Genomic DNA, 18919 nt, shown 5'->3' on the forward strand with positions numbered 1-18919 from the left:
TCTATTTAATCAACAATATAGTTACAATTCCTCTTGTCCCCCTCCCAGCCCCAGATCCTCTGTCCCACGCTCCCTTCATCCTCAATGCACTGTAATTAAGACTGATCTCCAACTCATTTGTTCTCAGGGTCTCAAAACTGAAACTCCTTCCCTGCCTCCTTCTCCTCTCTCCGACATTTTACAGCCTGTTAAAACCCGCACTCGGTGTCACTTAATCGCCTCCTCTCCAATTCTTCTCAACCCAAGTGATGTCCAGCAATCTGGGCCTTCGCCTGGGATGTCCGCCACAGAGCTGGGGGTGGCAGGTGGCGGAAGCGGGGGCGTGGATAAAAACAACCATTTAATTCGCAGTTGCTCAGCACAGACGTTATTAGGTCATGTTTGTAACCCTTGATAGCAGAACTAAAACTGGTGCTTTCCCACATAAATAAAATAAAAAAATCTGAATTTCCCAACTATAATTTGTCTAAAATTTGAGCCTTGTCATAGCTGAGGAGTCAGCATTGGGTGGGAATGGCTACACAAATAGAGTATGGAATTGTGGATTCCAAAATAAAGATGCAGAAAATTGAAGCAGTGATTATGTGTTTGTTAAAACCAGTTATGCTGCAATCTGCCACTCACCTTCGATGCTTCCCATAGCTGTTTTGGTAAAGGTTTGTTCAGCTTTAAGAGACTGTCTTCATTTGTCAGGACCGGGAATGAAAAGACTGAATAAAAAGCAGTAATCTATTAATAATGCAATGAGGATGGTGAAAAATAAGATCGGAAACAAAAGTAAAACAAAACTAAATGATTAGGATAATATGAAACCATTTCATAATCGAACATTGAATCGATTACTGAAATAATTAATCGATCACTATTATCGATTAACTAGGAGCCCAGGCTCTGTTTAATGTCATGTTGATATTTTATTCTGGATGAAGAAGAAAGCTTAGACTTTGAGAGAACGCCACTATGTATATCAGTGTCCCTTTCATAACTAATTGACAGTGTCACACACACACTCAAAAAAACAAATCCTTAAAAGGCAAAAACTTTCCAGTTTCAAGAACAGAAAATTTCCCTGAATGCAACGTGGATTAATGATGAGAGCTCAACTTAAAGGGATCCGGCAGATTACGGCTGCAATTTGACAGGAAGGTAATTTGGGACTACCAGGGATTGCTCTGTTGAAAGTTTCTAGTTACAAGGGAAAACCTGAGTTCGGAAGGTGGCTGCTCGATGTAGGCGGACTGCCACTAGCCATCAGCTGAATTTTTAAATAAAATTTTCTCCTTTTCCTCTGAAAGTACTGCCCCTCTGCTAAGCTATGGATCCAAGAGTACTGACAACTCTCCTGTACCCCGCCCAAAAAATCTTATATCAAGCCTACAGCACAGAAACAGACCATTCTATTTGAAATGTGGTGGATATTAGTGTGTAGGTAAAATGACCAGTGACAACCTTTGTTATTTTGACTGAGGACAGAGACATGTTTACTCCACTTATTGGTAACAAGATGGATTCAGATGAAGGACCTCCAGCTATTGGATTTTATCCTCACTGTATACCAATTGTACCAACTCCCCATCACACATCCCTCTTAAATGAGCAAGTTACATGTCCCAAGTTCTTAATCACCCCGATATCTAGCGACAGGACAGATTAAAGTCATGGCCCAGGAGTTAAACTGGGAATTAACCGTCTCAATAGCCTCAGGTGCTGGACGTAGACTCCTTTGCAATATTTCCAACTACTGAAATAACTTCAGGCTGCACACGAACTTTCAACAAAACAAACCAAGGTCTATTGGAACTCACCTTCCCCCAGACTGTCCATCTCATCGCAGTAGTTTACTGCAAAAACAAAGAGAACACAAGTCACATAACAGAGAGTGTCATCAACCAGAAAGCAGTGATAAAGCAGTTGAGTTTCATCATTTCAATAAGGTAAATCCTAGCGACAATTTTACCTTTCTGAAGCTTAAAAAAAATTACAAATTTTACTACAACCACTGGGCTAAAAAAAAATGTTTTGTTAAAATTCTCTTTTGACGCCCTTTTCACCCAACCTGGGAATAATTTCATGGTCCACTGGTAGCTCACCATTCTTCACGTGCCAACCCGGACAATGATTGGTGCCAGGTTATTCCGCCATGAAAAGCATCACAGCCACATTCAACCCAACCATCACCAGATAACCACGCACAGGAGGACCAGCAGACTAGAAGCAAGATTGGTAGAAACAGGAGCAGGAGTGGGCTCTATGGCTCCTAGGGCCTGCTCCACCATTCAATATAATCAAAGCTGATCATTTAGTTCAACTTTCCCACCCTGTTGGCACCCGTCCCCACCACCCCCATATTCCTCGATTCCCTTAAGTGTCCAAAAAGCTACCAATCTCTATCTTGGATACACTCAATGACTGAGCATCCACAACCCTCTGGGGTACAGAATTCACCCCATTAAAGATTCACACACCTTGTACGAAGAAATTTCTCCTCATCTCAGGCCCAAATGGCTGTCCCTCATCCTGAGGCTATGTCGCCTTATTCTAGACTCTCCAGCCAGGGGGGTAAACAGCCTCTCAAGCATTTACCTTATCAAGCCCTCAAAGAATTTCGTACGTCTCGATGAGATCACCTCTCATTCTTCTCAACTCCAGAGAGTCTAAACCCAACCGACTCAATCTTCCCCCCTCCGAACTCTGACCGCTTTTAATATTTCAGGCTGCCAGAAGAAATTCTGCATGACCTCACCATGTCGCCGGTCCTGCTGTGGAAACAACTGGTTCCCTCCCATGAAGGCATCTTGCGGACTGGGATTCAGAGCACTGGTATGCAGAGCAGAGTCAGAGTTTGTCCTGTTGAAGTGATGACGAGAGAGTGAGTGAAAGAAAATAAATAAAGACTAGGCATATATATGGAACAACCTCAGGACATCCCAAAGTGCTTTCAAAACGTAGTTAATGTTGCAGTACAGGAGTTGTGACAGTAAATATGCAGTGAGTTCCCACAGCAGCGTAATAATGAATCTGCTTTTTTAAGTGATGTTGAGTAAGGAATAAATAAAGACAAGGACATAGGGAACCGCTCTTCTTTGAAATAGTGCCATTGGATCTTTTACTGAGACACCAAGAGAGGAAATAAACCCCTCAGACAGTGCAACAGTCCCTCAATGCTACACTGGAAGTGTCAGGCTTAGGCATTTGTGCTCAAGTCGCTGGAGTGGGACTCGAACCCGTGACCTCCTGTCTCAGAAGCACGAGCTTTACCCACTGAGCCACAGCTGACAACGAGGAGGGAGGCCACTGTAGGCAGGTCAATTTGGGTAACAGGTAGTAGAGAACATAAGATGTTGGGGGGGAATAACAATCCTCCCAAACACTACAATGATTAAATCATAAGTAACGACTGCATTGATAACTCTTCCAGCAGGTTTTTAAAAAGTAAACACATTTCACTTTGTCCGTCAGTGAACTGTTTCACTACTGGGGGCAATGAGAATTTGTTAAGGCTCCAATTAATTATTCTAATTTATTTATTTTGTTACTGAAAACTAATCAGGTCCACAGACAGCTCACAAACTAAATTTGTTGCTATTAACTCCAACTCTAGTCTTGTTCCATCACTGCTGTAAGTACAGTAAGCTATCGATTTCTGTCCTTATTACAGTAGAGCAGACACAGCACCGACAGGACAGCATGACAACAGGACTAACCCCTCCAACCATGTGCCTCTAAATTTTCAAACTCATTACTGCCGTGTCTAAAAACTAGGAGCCTCTCAAACGCGTGAGGAAGCAGAGCCGTCAACACCTGGGATTTTATTAATGACACACTATTTTTGAGTTATTAAGCACAATTCAGATGGACTGAAGGGAAAATGCTCTCTCTTTCTCTCCCTCCCCACTCTGTCTGTTCAATCCCACGAGTCATGTTCACTGAACAATGGTGATAAATCAATGTCTTTAACAAAATCTCAAGTATTTAGAAAGTCACCCGAGGACATTCAGGAGCCCCTTGCTGTTCTGAACAGCACCATTTGGCGGCAGGATGGGTATTGGTAAGCGACCGGGAAGGGGTGGGGGGGAATAAAGAAAATTGGGAGTGCTGGTGGACGAGAAGTAAAAGTAACACACCACTGATATGATAGAGGTCTGCTGATTACTAGGAGCACAGTCCTTAATAAGCCAGAACTGGGATTGCAGAAAACCCTACTGAAAAATGCAGGTCATAATTCTAAAGGCAGTGAGAGAGAGAGTTTAGGAGTAAGATTGTGAAAACGTGTCACCTGCTGAGGGCCGAGATCAGTCTCAATCCAGGCGGTTTCTCCTCATTTCCCCATGGCGGGATGCTCCTTCACAAAGCAAAAAAAAAAAGAGGACAAAACAGAGAGGTCTTGATTCACTTTGACTCTCCACATAGGAGTGCGTTAGTGAGAGAGCGACAGAGAGAAAACGGGAGACAGCAGCAATCTAGTGCAGTCTATGGTTATCAGGAGCGGAGGGAGAAATAGCGAAAGAAATGATACCACCAGATGTGATTTGTTTGAGGGAGGAATGTTAGTATAACATCCAAACTGTACTGGTCCGGTAAACTGGAGAGAGCAAGGCATGAGATGACTTGATACAAGCACCGAGTGTTACCTTCACTCTGAGCCTATTGAAATCAGTTCCTCCCTTTCCTGAAGTTGCTGGCTCTTCCGGGTTACAGACCCACCCTCTAGTACTTGGCATAAATGACCACATAGTCAGAAAGGTGGAAAGGATCATCGGAGCCACCCATACTCACCTTACTTTTTCAACAGTATTACCTCGTCAACAGTGTGCCCCCTTGCCCCCACCACTTTCCTAATCACGAGTAACACTAACTCCAGGGGAGGCAACCACTAGAGCCTATACAGTGAGCTATTCAACCACATGGGCATCACATGTTGAATCCTGACTACAACAATTGGTTTTTAACAGTGGCCACTGATAGAGGGAACACATGTGAACGGTGTTGTTGGAAACCGATAAATGCTACCCCATGCTTTACCTGCCCTCGGATGGGAACAGCGCAGAGAGAGCTTTACTCTGTATCTAACCCAGTGCTGTACCTGTCCTGGGAGTGTTTGATGGGGGCAGTGTAGAGGGAGCTTTACTCTGTATCTAACCCAGTGCTGTACCTGTCCTGGGAGTGTTTGATGGAGACAGTGTAGAGGGAGCTTTACTCTGTATCTAACCCCATGCTGTACCTGTCCTGGGAGTGTTTGCACGGCATATTGTACAGGGTGCTGTACTCCAACTCTTTACTCCGGATCTGGAATGGAAAATGTTCCATTCCCTGCCGTGAGCCATGGGATCAGGCTGTGTTGGTGGGTCAGGCATGAGTCCAAATGGGCTTGGCCTCAATTCAGAAATACCAAATGTCAAAATGGCCAAGCTATTTGTTGTTGGTTTTAAACGTCCGTTTTGTTACACAGAACTTACTCCCTGTTCATAACTACCTGCAGATTGTGGGTTAATGATAGTCAGTGTCCTCACAATTCTGGGTAAGTATTCTGCTAAGGCATGTGAACACCACGCAGGATCCAAAGACCAACTGGCTGCCCAAACATTACAACAGAATGTGGGGAGGTAATCAGTTGTCTAGAAGCCATTGCCTCTTATGTGCTCCCCACATATATTTTAAAAGAAAGACTAGAATTTATATAGCACCTTTCATGACCTCACAACATCACAAAATGCTTTAAAGCCAATGAATTAATTTCTGAAGTGCAGTTACTGCTGTCGGAAGCTAATCTGCTGGATTTTGCTGTGTGCAATGTAATAGTGGTCAGATAATCTGTTTCAGTGATGTTGTTTGAGGGGAAAAAATATTGGCCAGGATATCAGAGAGAACTCCTCTGTTCTTATTTGAAAAAGCCCCATGGGATCTTTTGCATCCGTTTAAGAGGGCAGATGGGGCTTTACGTCTAATCCAAAAGACGGCACCTCTGACAGTGCAGCATTCCGTCAGTATTGCACTTGAGCGTCAGCGCCTTACTCTGTACTCCTCTGAACACAGGCACATCTGGGGTGTGGAATTAACTAAGGAGCAGGAAATGATCAAAATTCACAAGAGGGGAAACACTAACTTTAAAAAAAAAGCTTCAGAAAAATTCTGATAAATACTGCTCAGATTTCATAACCTGCTAGCATAGAGAAAGGGAAAGAGAGCAGTCGGATACACCCACACACACACACACACAAAGACAATCATAGAGAAAGAGAGAGAGAGATGTATGAAAAGACTACATACTAAAACTTAGCTGCCAAAGGCAAGCATCACAGGATCAGCCAAATTTAGTCATGCTCCCGGGTCTTCACTCTTAACCTCGCTACAACAGGCAAATCGGACAAGTGTAATGTTCAAGGTCTGATAGGAAAATGAATATTTTTGTAAATAGTTTTATGTAGGATTTTAGTTCATGTGTCTGTGTCTTGCATTGATCTCATCCACACTGTGAGGCCACTGCTGTCAGAGCAGAGGATTCTTCTCACGTTGGTAGGCTATGTTTTATGTACTGTGATCACACAACCCACTTGAGTTCCTATTCTTTGCGACACAGAGCATCACGGTGAATATTCCTACACTGCCTCTCTCCAGCCTGGATCCGATCAATGATTTGTGCATTGCTTTGCCCAGCCTTCCTCTGTATATCTGACAGGGAGGGTATTTAAAAGCTCGAGAGTGATTGTGGTGGGCAGGATGTGGTGGCGGTAGGGGTGGATTACACTGAAATCAAACGGCTTTGCATAAACAACATATCTCACTGAAACCCTAGTGGAATCATGTCACACCACACTGAGCATCAAGCTGAAATCAAGTTTGTTAATAGTAGTTAGCACAAGCTTAAGTCTTAACAAGCACAGAATTTCATTGGCAGACTCTGGTTAACAGGAGTTAGTAACCAGCAGGATTCATGTTATTCATGGAATTTTTTTTAAAAATGAAGGAAGAAGAGTGTTAAGTAAAATAAAATGAGAATGAGCATTTCTTAAACTAAAGTGCACATTCACAATAAAAACAGACTGTACAAATATTATTACATATTTACATAAGGAATGGGCTGGTGCTCAATCCAAACTGGCAGATGTACAAACGCACAGACCTCTGGTTTCAGTTTTTTTTTGGTCTTATTTCTGGTACCAGAAGCAGCTCAGTTCTCGACATCATGAACCCCTGAGAAGAATCACTTTGCCAGTTCCCACGAGTTTGTTACAGGGGCTTGGCTATACAATGCAATGTGGGTGCCCAAAGATCAAGACTGGGACCAAGGGCATGTGCAAAGTTCACATTGCACTTGGTAATCGTGAGTTTCAATTTTCTGCCCACTATCCTCCTTCCTTTGAGCAGAGGCTGGGATACAGTCCCACTAGATAACCCCTTGCCACCCCACCCCCCGACCCCTCGACTGTATATCACACTCAAGTGACAATCCACGTGACACTGCATGTCAGCAGGTGGCTTGGCTGTGCTGGAGGAACCTGAAATTTACCCGATCCATTTCTCAACCAATGTTCACACACATGCACTTCCTAGAATTCACTGGGTAGCAATCGAGATCATGAGCCCTCAGCCTCTTCCCGAGACCAGGACACTGGGCCCAAATCCTGGAACTCCCGAAAAACACTGTCGGTGTACCTACACCAGATGGACTGCAGCGGTTCCATAAAGTAGCTCACCACCACCTTCTCAAGGGCGATTAGGTATTGGCAAGGCCAGTATTTATTGCCCGTGAGGCCCACATCTCTTGAATGAATTTAAAAAAAGCCTAAATGCAGCACCACAGCTGAAATCAACTAAATTAGCACATAAACAGGTTTTGAAACCTATTTAGCTTTCCTTTATGGAACAAATCCCTCAATTTACAGGAAATGGTGGGGGCGAGGAATTAAAAGAAAATTGGGCTCACATTTATGTAACCCCATAATCACACCTCAGAAACATCTTACAGCACTTCACACAGAATGAATTACTTAGACATGTAATGGCTGTTGTAATACAGGAAAGCACAAAAAATAGCCTTTTCTGCACATCTAGATCCTATAGACAGCAGCCGGATTAATAACCAGTTAACGTAGAGAGATGATTGTCAGCTAGGACATTGAGAGGACTCTCTACTCTTCTAACACTGCCAAGTCTATGTAGTTTAGCATTTCCATATAATAGCATCTTGATCAATTATACACGCTCTCAGTACTGCTCTCAGGCCTGGAGTGTGTGTTCCAATCCTGGAGTGTGAATCTTCTGACTCAGAGACAAGAATACTACCAACTGTAAACATGCTAAAACACCCAAGTTTAAAACTAGACTGTCAACATGTCTGGGCACATAATTGCGAGAATCTCTCAAGGGAGTTGGTAGTAGACAAGGGTCATTCAAGGTCTCGGGAATTTATTTATGTCTAAGAAAGACAGGTTTGTTCTCTTTGGGATAAAGGAGGTGGTGAGGTGACCCAATAGTATTTTTCACCGTTATTCTTCCCAGTGAAGAGGGCGTTAGGGACACAAGTCAGAAATGAGGAAGTCAGGAGTATGAAGAGGGATCAATAAAAACTATTTCACCCAAAGGTCAATCGAGCGGCAGAATAAATGTTTAGAAATAGGCTTTTAATGTGGGCTCAAGAAGCAATTCAATGTGCTCCATGAGAATGAAAGGATCGAATGGTATAATAGGAGGCTAGGGTGACGTCAAAGATGTCACTCAGCCCAATATCCTTTTCCCATTTTAAATATTGTTACTTTCCTGACATTCCAGAACCTTCATTAACCGAAGATTACAGGAACACCGTAACTCAAGTAGTCCCAAGTACTGCGAGCAACTTGAGGAAGAGCCCTCAAAGGGCAGCACAGGTGTGCGATCTTACTTTGCTCTGTAAAAGGCCAGTGCTACATTGGGCCATACCTTCCTCGGCTGTGTTCCCGCAGAGTCGGACTGCCTTCGACACAGGTTTTGCAACATGCCTTCAGCAATGAATTAGAACATCAAATACTCAGGGCTGAGCTGAAATGAACAGTTCTGAAGTTTCACTGTATGGTCAATCCAACATCAGGCTTATGTTCATCCCTGTAGCATTGAGCTACTCAATGCAACTCCATCCTCCGTATGTGGAAAACTTTCATATGTTTGAGCAAATTCTGATTTTGTACTATTCCTCTTGTGTTCAAGGTGGTTTAAGAGTGGGTTAGTTACACTGTACAGCTAACCTTCCTACAATGGTGCAAATTCAGGGTACGCAGCAGGCTTTTTATTTCTTTAATCTTAAAGCTGACCCGCTCTCACTGTGTCTTATATGGACAAATGGCCACTTCAGTGAGGTGCCAGAGTGAGTTAGCAGAAGCGGTCCCCAGCGAGAAACAGATGAAGTCGCTGGCTGAAATAAATAATCCCCAAATTTAACACTTGGCACAAATCAGCAGCACACCGGCACAAGTGTTGGTTTGGGAAACTTCACAGAATAAACACTGTAATAAATGAACATTCCTCTTCTGCCTTCTGTACAATAATACAGCAGAGGAGGTGGCCATTCAGCCCATTGTGCCTATGCCAGCTCTTTGAAAGAACTATCCAATTAGTCCCACTGCTCTGTTCTTTCTCCTTAGCCCTGCAGTATTTTTATTTTCAAGTTTTTATCAAATTCACTTTTGAAAGTTAATGAATTTGTTTCCATTGCTTTTTCAGGCAGCACATTCCAGATTAAATTCGCTGTGTAAATAAAAACTCTCACTTCCCTCTTTTTTTTTGGACAATTATTTTAAATGTGTCCTCTGGTTAACATTTGTCCTGCCAGTGGAAACTGTTTCTCCTTGTCCAATCTATCAAACTCTCTCATAATTTTGAACACCCCTGTTAAATCTCTCCTTAACCGTCTTACACTGATATTTGCCTTTGGCACAGTCTTCAAATCAAGTCCCAGCAATGACTTGTTTCTGCATCAGCCCCGGCAGTTAACTAACCTCTCAAGTCTCATTCAGAATTAACGAGCATTCATCGGTGCAAATTCAGCACAGTAACAATTTGGTGCAGGACTGAAGAATTTATAAGAGAATTTTCGACATAAAAGGCATCACAACAAACATGGAATCATGAATTGACTTACCGTCTCCAACTTGTATCTGGTGGTGGAGAGAGATACACCGACCCATATGGGGAACTGCCAAGGTGCGAACGTTAAGGAAAAGCTGAGTCTCAGCAGCATCAAGAATTTCATTCAGTGCTACAGGGGCAACACGTAAAATATAGAAACTTGGGAGGTGGGCGACACAATGAAGTAGACATTAAACCTTCTACTCTGGGGCCCTGGTTTAAATCCAGGCCAAACTGATGAATTGAAACTCTCTCTCTTTACGTATTACTGGCTTAACAGTTGCGAAATGAATTTGGCAATCTCAACAGCAGAACTTGTATTTATATAAGCACATTTATTAAACCTGCATAATGCTTTGCAAGAGGACAACGGCATTTATGTATGAACATAACACAGGCATCCCAATCAGACAAAAAATAGACACCAAGCCAAAGAGAGAGATAGCAGGTCTGGTGGAGGATGCAGATGTGGAATGGGGCGATGCCACAAACAAGAGTTAAATGTGAGGATGAGAATTTTAAATTGGGGAACGGGGAGCTGATATACGTCAGCAAAGATAGGGCGGATATGTGAGCGGGACCAGAAATTGATTAAAAAAAAAAGACACTGAGCCATATTGAGAGATGTGACCAAGAGTTTGACAGAGGAATTGAAAAGGTTCAAAAAAGAGATAAAGAACGAACAGTTGAGATAAGAGGATATCGTGAAGGAACCCTAACAAACTAGGTCTCAGCCCAGTTTCCAGTGAAGCATTAAACTTCCTATAATTCAGCACTCAAACAGAGAGAGCATAGGATGTCTGGTGCGGGAAACTGGCATTCCACATGGTTGCAGCAGCTTTACTATGCACCTGCACTAGGGGTGCCTGATGTTGATGCTGGGTGCCAGAAATCAAAGAGTGTTCCATTCCCGTGTACCAACAGCAGTCAGCTGAATGAACACACACACACACACACAAAAAAATACATGTGGAAATGATCCACTTTAATAGACAGAACAGACGCCAGAGAAATTACACTGAGAAACACATATTCCAGGAATAGTAGACTGAAGATTCCACAGATGTGCTATTATGTTACTTGGACATGAAGGGAAAAGTTACATCCTGCAGGCTGACCCTCAACTCCATCAGCTACAAACCTTTGCAGACAACTGGAACGGTTTATGGAAAAATTCACGGCCTGAACTGCCCCAACCTACTCAACGAAGGAACATGTGAGTAGGCTACAGCTCTCAGGGGATGAACAATTTCAAACATCAGTTCTATTTATCCTCGATTGCCCCACTAAGTCTGCACTTCCAGAGCAGGAGAAAATCAAAAGTTCAGTTATTAATTAAAGTCAGCCAATTTTTTATTTTAAATTCAGGCAACTAATAATTCCAGTGATTTCGAGGCAGTTCAGCTTTTGGGTGCATGGGGAATGAGTGGAGGACAAGCACCCAGTAACATCATGCACACTTCAATTAGTTTCACACATGAACATGCATTAAATGGTGCACGATGCCTCATGCAGAGAGCACACACTCCTAACTAGTCCAGACTTGGTGTTCCAGTAGAGGCCAAGTGCTGTAAGAATTTATATTAGTACTGAAGCTGGTCATTTCAGATCAATAACCTAGGGGGTCAGTCCCAAAAAAAAGTGTCCATGAGCTATGTAAATAATTCTAGGTCATCACTCTGCTTCAAGTTTGTTTTAGGAATACTCGACACAAAAATGGATTTGCTTTCAATTTACCTGCTACTTTTGAGACCAGCTTCCCCTCACTTATATTTGCACCCTTTTGAAACTAAAACCCTGGAAATTGACAATGAACATGTGCGCACACAGAATCAGATCCACATTCACCCAGGCACATGCCTGTGCACCCACAATCAGCACGTGTCTCTACTCGGGAGACTGTGTGGAAAAATCTTCCAGCCTTTCCCAAACCAGAAACACCCTGACTTTTTTTTCATATTCATTCATGAGATGTTGGTCTTGCTGACAAGGCCAGCACTTATTGCCCATCCCAAATTGCCCTTGAGAAGGTGGTGGTGCACCACCTTCTTAAGCTGCTGCAATCCATGTGGTGTAGTTTCACCCGCTGTGCTGTAACGGAGGGCACCCGGGGTTTTGACCCAGTGACAGCGAAGGAATGGCAATGTATTTCCAGGTCAGGATGGTGTGCGATTTGGAGAGGAGCTCAGGGCGACGACAGACCACAGATGAAAGCTGAGGCCTTCCCAGCCTATGAGAAGTGTTTGACTGTTCTGATATTGTGTGCTGGTGTTGAGAAGGTTCAGCCTTTGTGTAAAAATGTTGCACAAACGTTCTGTTTTGTTCCATGAACACAAAGCAATGATGTGAGTCATGCTGAACTGCGTCACTGAGTTGAAATGCAGCCCTTGGGAGTATTCCTCCTCAGAAGGTGACAACGGAGGGATACGTGTGACAGAAGGCCCATCATAGTGCAGATTTTAAAAAATACATTCATTACAATAATTGGCTCTTGCTAGGTGAAACGAAGGTGCTATGGAATGTTTAATTTGCTACCATTTGTCGACATATTGTCTTGCTGCATTGGTGGTCTGCTCCGTTTTATCCCAGTCTCAGGCAACTGGAACTGGAGATGGAATTTATGAATTAATATTATAGCAAGCAAGACAGGAAATGTGGATTAATCATTATCCCCCCAAGAGGCTTAGAAAAGGGTGAATCACATAGTTTCAGAATCTGCAAAGCATCTTTCATTTGGAAAATATCAGCGAGCAAAACACTGTATACACATGGGCTTGAATAGCAAGATCCAGAAACCTCAGCAGTTAAAACAATTCAACAGCTATCCAAATTTACAGCACCTTCAGGAGCTGTCCCCCAGGGAGAGTCAACACCTTCAGGAACTGTCCCCCAGTGAGAGTCAGCACCTTCAGGAACTGTCCCCCCCCAGTGAGAGTCAGCACCTTCAGGAACTGTCCCCCCCTCAGTGAGAGTCAACACCTTCAGGAACTGTCCCCCAGTGAGAGTCAGCACCTTCAGGAACTGTCCCCCAGTGAGAATCAGCACCTTCAGGAACTGTCCCCCAGTGAGAGTCAGCACCTTCAGGAACTGTCCCCCAGTGAGAGTCAGCACCTTCAGGAACTGTCCCCCAGTGAGAGTCAGCACCTTCAGGAACTGTCCCCCAGTGAGAGTCAACACCTTCAGGAACTGTCCCCCAGTGAGAGTCAACACCTTCAGGAACTGTCCCCCTACCCAGTGAGAGTCAGCACCTTCAGGAACTGTCCCCCAGTGAGAGTCAGCACCTTCAGGAACTGTCCCCCAGTGAGAATCAGCACCTTCAGGAACTGTCCCCCAGTGAGAGTCAACACCTTCAGGAACTGTCCCCCTACCCAGTGAGAGTCAGCACCTTCAGGAACTGTCCCCCAGTGAGAGTCAGCACCTTCAGGAACTGTCCCCCAGTGAGAGTCAGCACCTTCAGGAACTGTCCCCCAGTGAGAGTCAGCACCTTCAGGAACTGTCCCCCAGTGAGAGTCAGCATCTTCAGGAACTGTCTCCCAGTGAGAGTCAGCATCTTCAGGAACTGTCCCCCAGTGAGAGTCAGCACCTTCAGGAACTGTCCCCCCCAGTGAGAGTCAGCACCTTCAGGAACTGTCCCCCAGTGAGAGTTGGCACCTTCAGGAACTGTCCCCCAGTGAGAGTCAGCACCTTCAGGAACTGTCCCCCAGTGAGAGTCAGCATCTTCAGGAACTGTCCCCCAGTGAGAGTCAACACCTTCAGGAACTGTCCCCCAGTGAGAGTCGGCACCTTCAGGTACTGTCCCCCAGTGAGAGTCAGCACCTTCAGGAACTGTCCCCCAGTGAGAGTCAGCACCTTCATGAACTGTCCCCCAGTGAGAGTCAGCACCTTCAGGAACTGTCCCCCAGTGAGAGTCAGCACCTTCATGAACTGTCCCCCAGTGAGAGTCAGCACCTTCAGGAACTGTCCCCCAGTGAGAGTCAGCACCTGCGTTGAGGTGGTCAGGTGGTGGTCAGGTTGCAGGCAACAAATACTAACAAATTTTTTTTTAAAGTGACAGCCGTTTCAATTTTCACTGCCCTCACAGAAACATGAGTTCCTAGAAAATAAATTTTCAGCGCAAGTGTAAACAGTGAGATACTGCCTTCCAGGAAATACTACATCAAAACCTATAGGGTGTTTTTATTTCTGTTGAGTGGCTTCAGACACATGATAAATGAACAATTAGATTCAAGAACCTGACTCATTTTCTCCGCTATTCCTCCATGAACACGCAAACGAAACACATGCATTAACCTTTTATTGAGGTGGGTCTATTTCAAAACAACACGTGCAAAGCCATTGTGTCAACTTTAGTCTAAGCTGTTTATTTAGCCTTTAAACACTGCCTCACAAAGCACATTCAAATTTAAATGCCTTTTTTTCTGCTGAGATTAACTTATGGGATGTTCAGGCCAGAGTTAAGTCTCTCTGGTATACACTCAGTACTGCAGATGCCAAGAATTCTATCCCAAAGTATTAGCTGTCTTCTAAAAGCTCGGATATAAACAATTCTCTCCCTGGTCCCCACAACCACTCATAGCACAGGCTAAAACATCTCAAAATCTCAGAAAAAAATGGCGTTAAAATGATAGTTTCACCAGAACACACAATTTTAAAATCACTTCACAGAATCATACACTGCAGAAGAGCCCTCGGCCCATCGAGTCTGCACTGACACGTGAAAAACACCTGACCTACCTACCTAATCCCATTTACCAGCACTTGGCCCATAGCCTTGAATGTTATGACGTGCCAAGTGCTCATCCGGGTACTTTATAAAGGATGTGAGGCAACCCGCCTCCACCACCCTCCCAGGCAGCGCATTCCAGACCATCACCACCCTCTGAGTAAGAAAGTGTTTCCTCACATCCCCCCCTAAACCTCCTGCCCCTCAACTTGATCTTGTAGCAAAAGCTGCACCAACCAATTTGAAAATTGAATGCTCTGAGCATTTTGTAATAATATAATAAACACCAGACTCACTCGCTGTCGGCTAAGAAACGCACTCCCCGCTGTAGTACTGGAGCGATTCAGGCATGGGAGAATCCCAGTTTGATGTCAGTGCACTAATTTAAGTAAGGTTGTCCTCAATCAAAGTACCTGCCCCATATCTCTAAAAGGGTTCTCGCCCCCCAATCTCTGTTGTGATCCAGTAACTCCCTTGCAAGAAAACAGGGCTTGTGGGATTGAGTGTGGAAAAGATCAAGCTTGACCACATCATCCTCCCATGGTTAAATCTCCTGTTGAGGTACGGAAGCACTTCCTATCGACTACACCCAAGCAAGAGTCACAGGAAGAGCTGGACAGTATTAGCAATAAAGAATCTTACTTCAGCATTCAATCATATAGCTTTGTGTGTTTTGTGACTGGGTAGCAACTCCCTGTTCTAAATTCAGGATCAGAAAAATAAACTGAACACGAGAGGATACAGAGGGAAAATGCTGGAAGTAAGAAAGACTTGCATTTCTGTAACGCCTTTCAGAACCATAGGATGTTCAAAGCGCTTTACAGACAATAAAGTATGTTTCTGAAAGGAAGTCGCTGTTGTGATGTAGGAAAAGCAGCTGTCAATTTGTGTACCACAAACTCCCACAACCAGTAATGTGATAATGGCCAGATAAGCTGTTTTAGGTGTTGGCTGAGAGAAATATAACATTGGCCCAGGACAACAGGCAGAACTCCCCTGCTCTTTCCTTAAAACAGTCATGGGATCCAATACACTCACCTGAGGGGGCCTCGATTTAACATCGCATCGGAAAGATGGAACCTCTGATAGTGTAGCACTCCCTCAGTTCTGCACTGGTAGTTTCAGTTGAGTCTCTGGAGTGGAACTTGAACCAGGACCTTCTCACTCAGTGGCAAGAGGCTGACAACTAGCAGTTAACTGCAACACAATATGTTTGGTCGGTAGGACAGGACATCCCCAAGGACGGTGATGGAGGAGTGTCGGACCTTGGTTGAAAAGCATGATTCTGTGAGTTTGACTGCCAAATTGACAGGACTTGATAAGTCTCGGGATCAGCTCTTCCCAAGTTTTGCACAGATCTCCAGATGTTAGTGAGGAGGACTTTCCTACGCTGACTGGGCATGGTGTGTCTGTCACATCCAGAATCTCAGTCTCTGCTGGATGGTCCAGCCAGCTTTAGTTATGTGTATAGTTATAGTTTTTGCATAACAGTTTCAGGCAAGGGAGTGTTTTGCTAGGCCATTTCAGAGGGAGTTAAAAGTCAACCACATTACTTGTGACTCCAGACCCCCCAGCAAAGAGAATTGCTGTCACCATTACTGATGCTAGCTTTTTAATTCCAGACTTATTCAATTAGCTGAATTTATATTCCCCAGGTGCTTTGGTGGGAATAGAACACATGTATCTAGGGCTTCCGGGTTACTAATCTAGTAACATACCCACTATGATAGCATAGCCATTATGGGACAGTGTGGAAAGGGAGCTTTATTCCATATCTGACCAGTGCTGTACCTGGCCTGGGAGCGTTTCACTTACATGAGGAACATCCTCCATTCCCCAAGCACCGGTATCCCTCAACCTGACGAGAATGGCCGAATAGCCTCCTTTTGGGCTGTAAATTTTCAGTTCAAAACAACACGTTTTAAGATAAGGGGTGGAGACCAAATTATAAAAATTGCAGGAAGCTTGAATTAACACATGGTGAGCTTATCAGATGGAGCACAGCGCTGTCAGAAAGGAAGGCAAGAACAGTATGTAGTGTGTGTGGGTCAAAGATCTGACTTAATGATAAATTGCACAGATCTATGAAACCGACAACTCCACTGAATTGAGATTTTATCTTGGGTGGTTTTCAGTTTGTGAAACGGTAATGAACTAGAACATCCTGTCATATTCCTCATCACATTGAATACAGTCAATATACAGGAACTCCCAGTGATGAGGGATTCTCATTCATACAGTGACTAGAGTACTTAAGGGGGTTTATGCTCATTGAAATAGGGGTTCCACAGACTCCAGTTGTCCTGCCCTGTCCTCCAGTACCTCACTCGAGATGATGGTATTCTCTCTATGTGAGTCATGCTTCATGTGCACTTTCAGGCACACGTCCCTGGATAAATCACTTTCATCTTCATCCCATCGGGATGTAGCATTATATGGAACGTACAGCATGGAAACAGGCCATTCAGCCCAACCAATGTTGCTCCATTCGAGCCTCCTCCCACTCTTCCTCATCTAATTCAGTCAGCAAAATCCTCAATTCTCTCTCCCTCATATGCTTATCTAGATTCCTCTTAAATGCATCTATGTTATTTGCCTCAACTGTTCCTTGTATTAGCAAGTTCCACATTCTCAATACTCTGAGTAAACAAGTTTCTCCTGAATTCCCTTTTATTAATGACTGCCTTATCTTCATGGCCCCTCGTTCTGGTCTCCCCCATGTGGAAACATCTTCTCCGTGTCTCCCCTTTCATTATTAAAGGCCTTACCAAGCCACCCTCATCATCTCTTTTCAAGAAAACGATTCTCAGCTTGTTCAATGTTTCTCAATAGTTACATCGTCTCAGTTCTGGTACCACTCTTGTAAATCTTTTTTTGCACCTTCTCCATTGCCTCTACAGCCTTTTTTACATGATGTAACGCAGAGCTGTGCACAGCACTCTGTGTGGTCTAATCAAGATTTTATAAAACTTTACCATAACCTCTCTGCTTTTCAATTCTAACCCTCTAGAAATTAGATTTTTTTTTTAAGAAGTTTTATTAACTTGCATCACTGCTTTTGTGTATCTGTACTACCTTGAGATCCATCTACTCCTCCAACCCACTTAGATTCTTGATTTTCCAAGAGCTATATCAAAATTCACTACCTCACATTGATCTATATTGGAATTAACTTGCCACACTGGCAACTTCGCAGTCAACCCTTTAATGTGGGATTAAAATAGCAGATTCCCTTCCTTCAGTTAATCAGTTTGGTGCCAGCCCATTAAGGACCAGCTTTATTAAATTCAACTTCACAAGTTGCCTTCATGTCCCACTCCCGGAAACCAAGAACTGTGATTGTACTCGAAAGAGTTGCAATCTGTGACTGTTGATAACTCGAAAGAGTTTCACAAGTTGCCATAGTGGGACTCAAACTCGTTCACTCAGTTCCTGATCAATACAGGAATTACTCAGCTGTGCTTGAGATCGGAATGCTGATGAGGGCTGATTTTTCTGGGGCAACATCCAGGTTCTGTGGAGACGACCTAGCTCAGGCCAGGCCAGACCAGACCAGACCAGGGATCCATCCCCAGCTCTTGCTGCTCAGTATGAATCAGGGGTGTGGTGTCTTTGCCTCAATGAGGATGACCTGTAAATGACAGCAGGTCACTCAACAGAGACTGATGAAAATGTCATACGCCCCAGATTCTAAATTTAGAAAAGTCATGAGGCACTGAACTGATAGTCAATTCCTAGGTCCAACAGCACAGAGTAGCAGAAAAGCAGAATAATTTCCACGTCCATCAACAAATATTATTTAATTCCAGCTACCCTGCACCAAACCAACAGGAAACGTCACTCTACATTATTTCAGCAGTCACAGAGCTCATAAATGCACGCAAAAAAATCTAAGTCTATCCCATTCTTAATCATAAAAAGTAAAATGAAGGAAGCTATTTGTCAACCTCACTCCATAGAGAACTCAGATCGCGAGATCACAACATCAAAGAGCCTCGTCAATGGCTGGTAGGCACGATACAGTCTCTGAGGATGCTGGTGAGCTCAGGGGGGAAGCTAGCTAGGCTTCCTGTTCCTGCAGCTTAAGTGTGTACAGCC

At 43.9% G+C, this 18919-nt stretch overlaps 1 protein-coding gene across 1 annotated transcript in view; it reads right to left on the reverse strand.

The window, feature by feature from the left end:
• The window catches only part of crtc3 (CREB regulated transcription coactivator 3), a 69380-nt gene that overhangs the window by 10153 nt on the left and 40308 nt on the right, over positions 1 to 18919 (reverse strand). The window contains exons 4-8 of the mRNA XM_078532349.1: positions 10112 to 10173; positions 4277 to 4342; positions 2744 to 2847; positions 1806 to 1841; positions 625 to 710 (exon numbers count right to left, since the gene is read on the reverse strand). Of these exons, the coding sequence (XP_078388475.1) occupies positions 625 to 710; positions 1806 to 1841; positions 2744 to 2847; positions 4277 to 4342; positions 10112 to 10173 (354 nt within the window). The remainder of the gene's footprint in view (positions 1 to 624; positions 711 to 1805; positions 1842 to 2743; positions 2848 to 4276; positions 4343 to 10111; positions 10174 to 18919) is intronic.

Source organism: Cetorhinus maximus, chromosome 30, assembly GCF_964194155.1.
Source record: "Cetorhinus maximus chromosome 30, sCetMax3.hap1.1, whole genome shotgun sequence".
Lineage (NCBI taxonomy): Eukaryota > Metazoa > Chordata > Chondrichthyes > Lamniformes > Cetorhinidae > Cetorhinus > Cetorhinus maximus.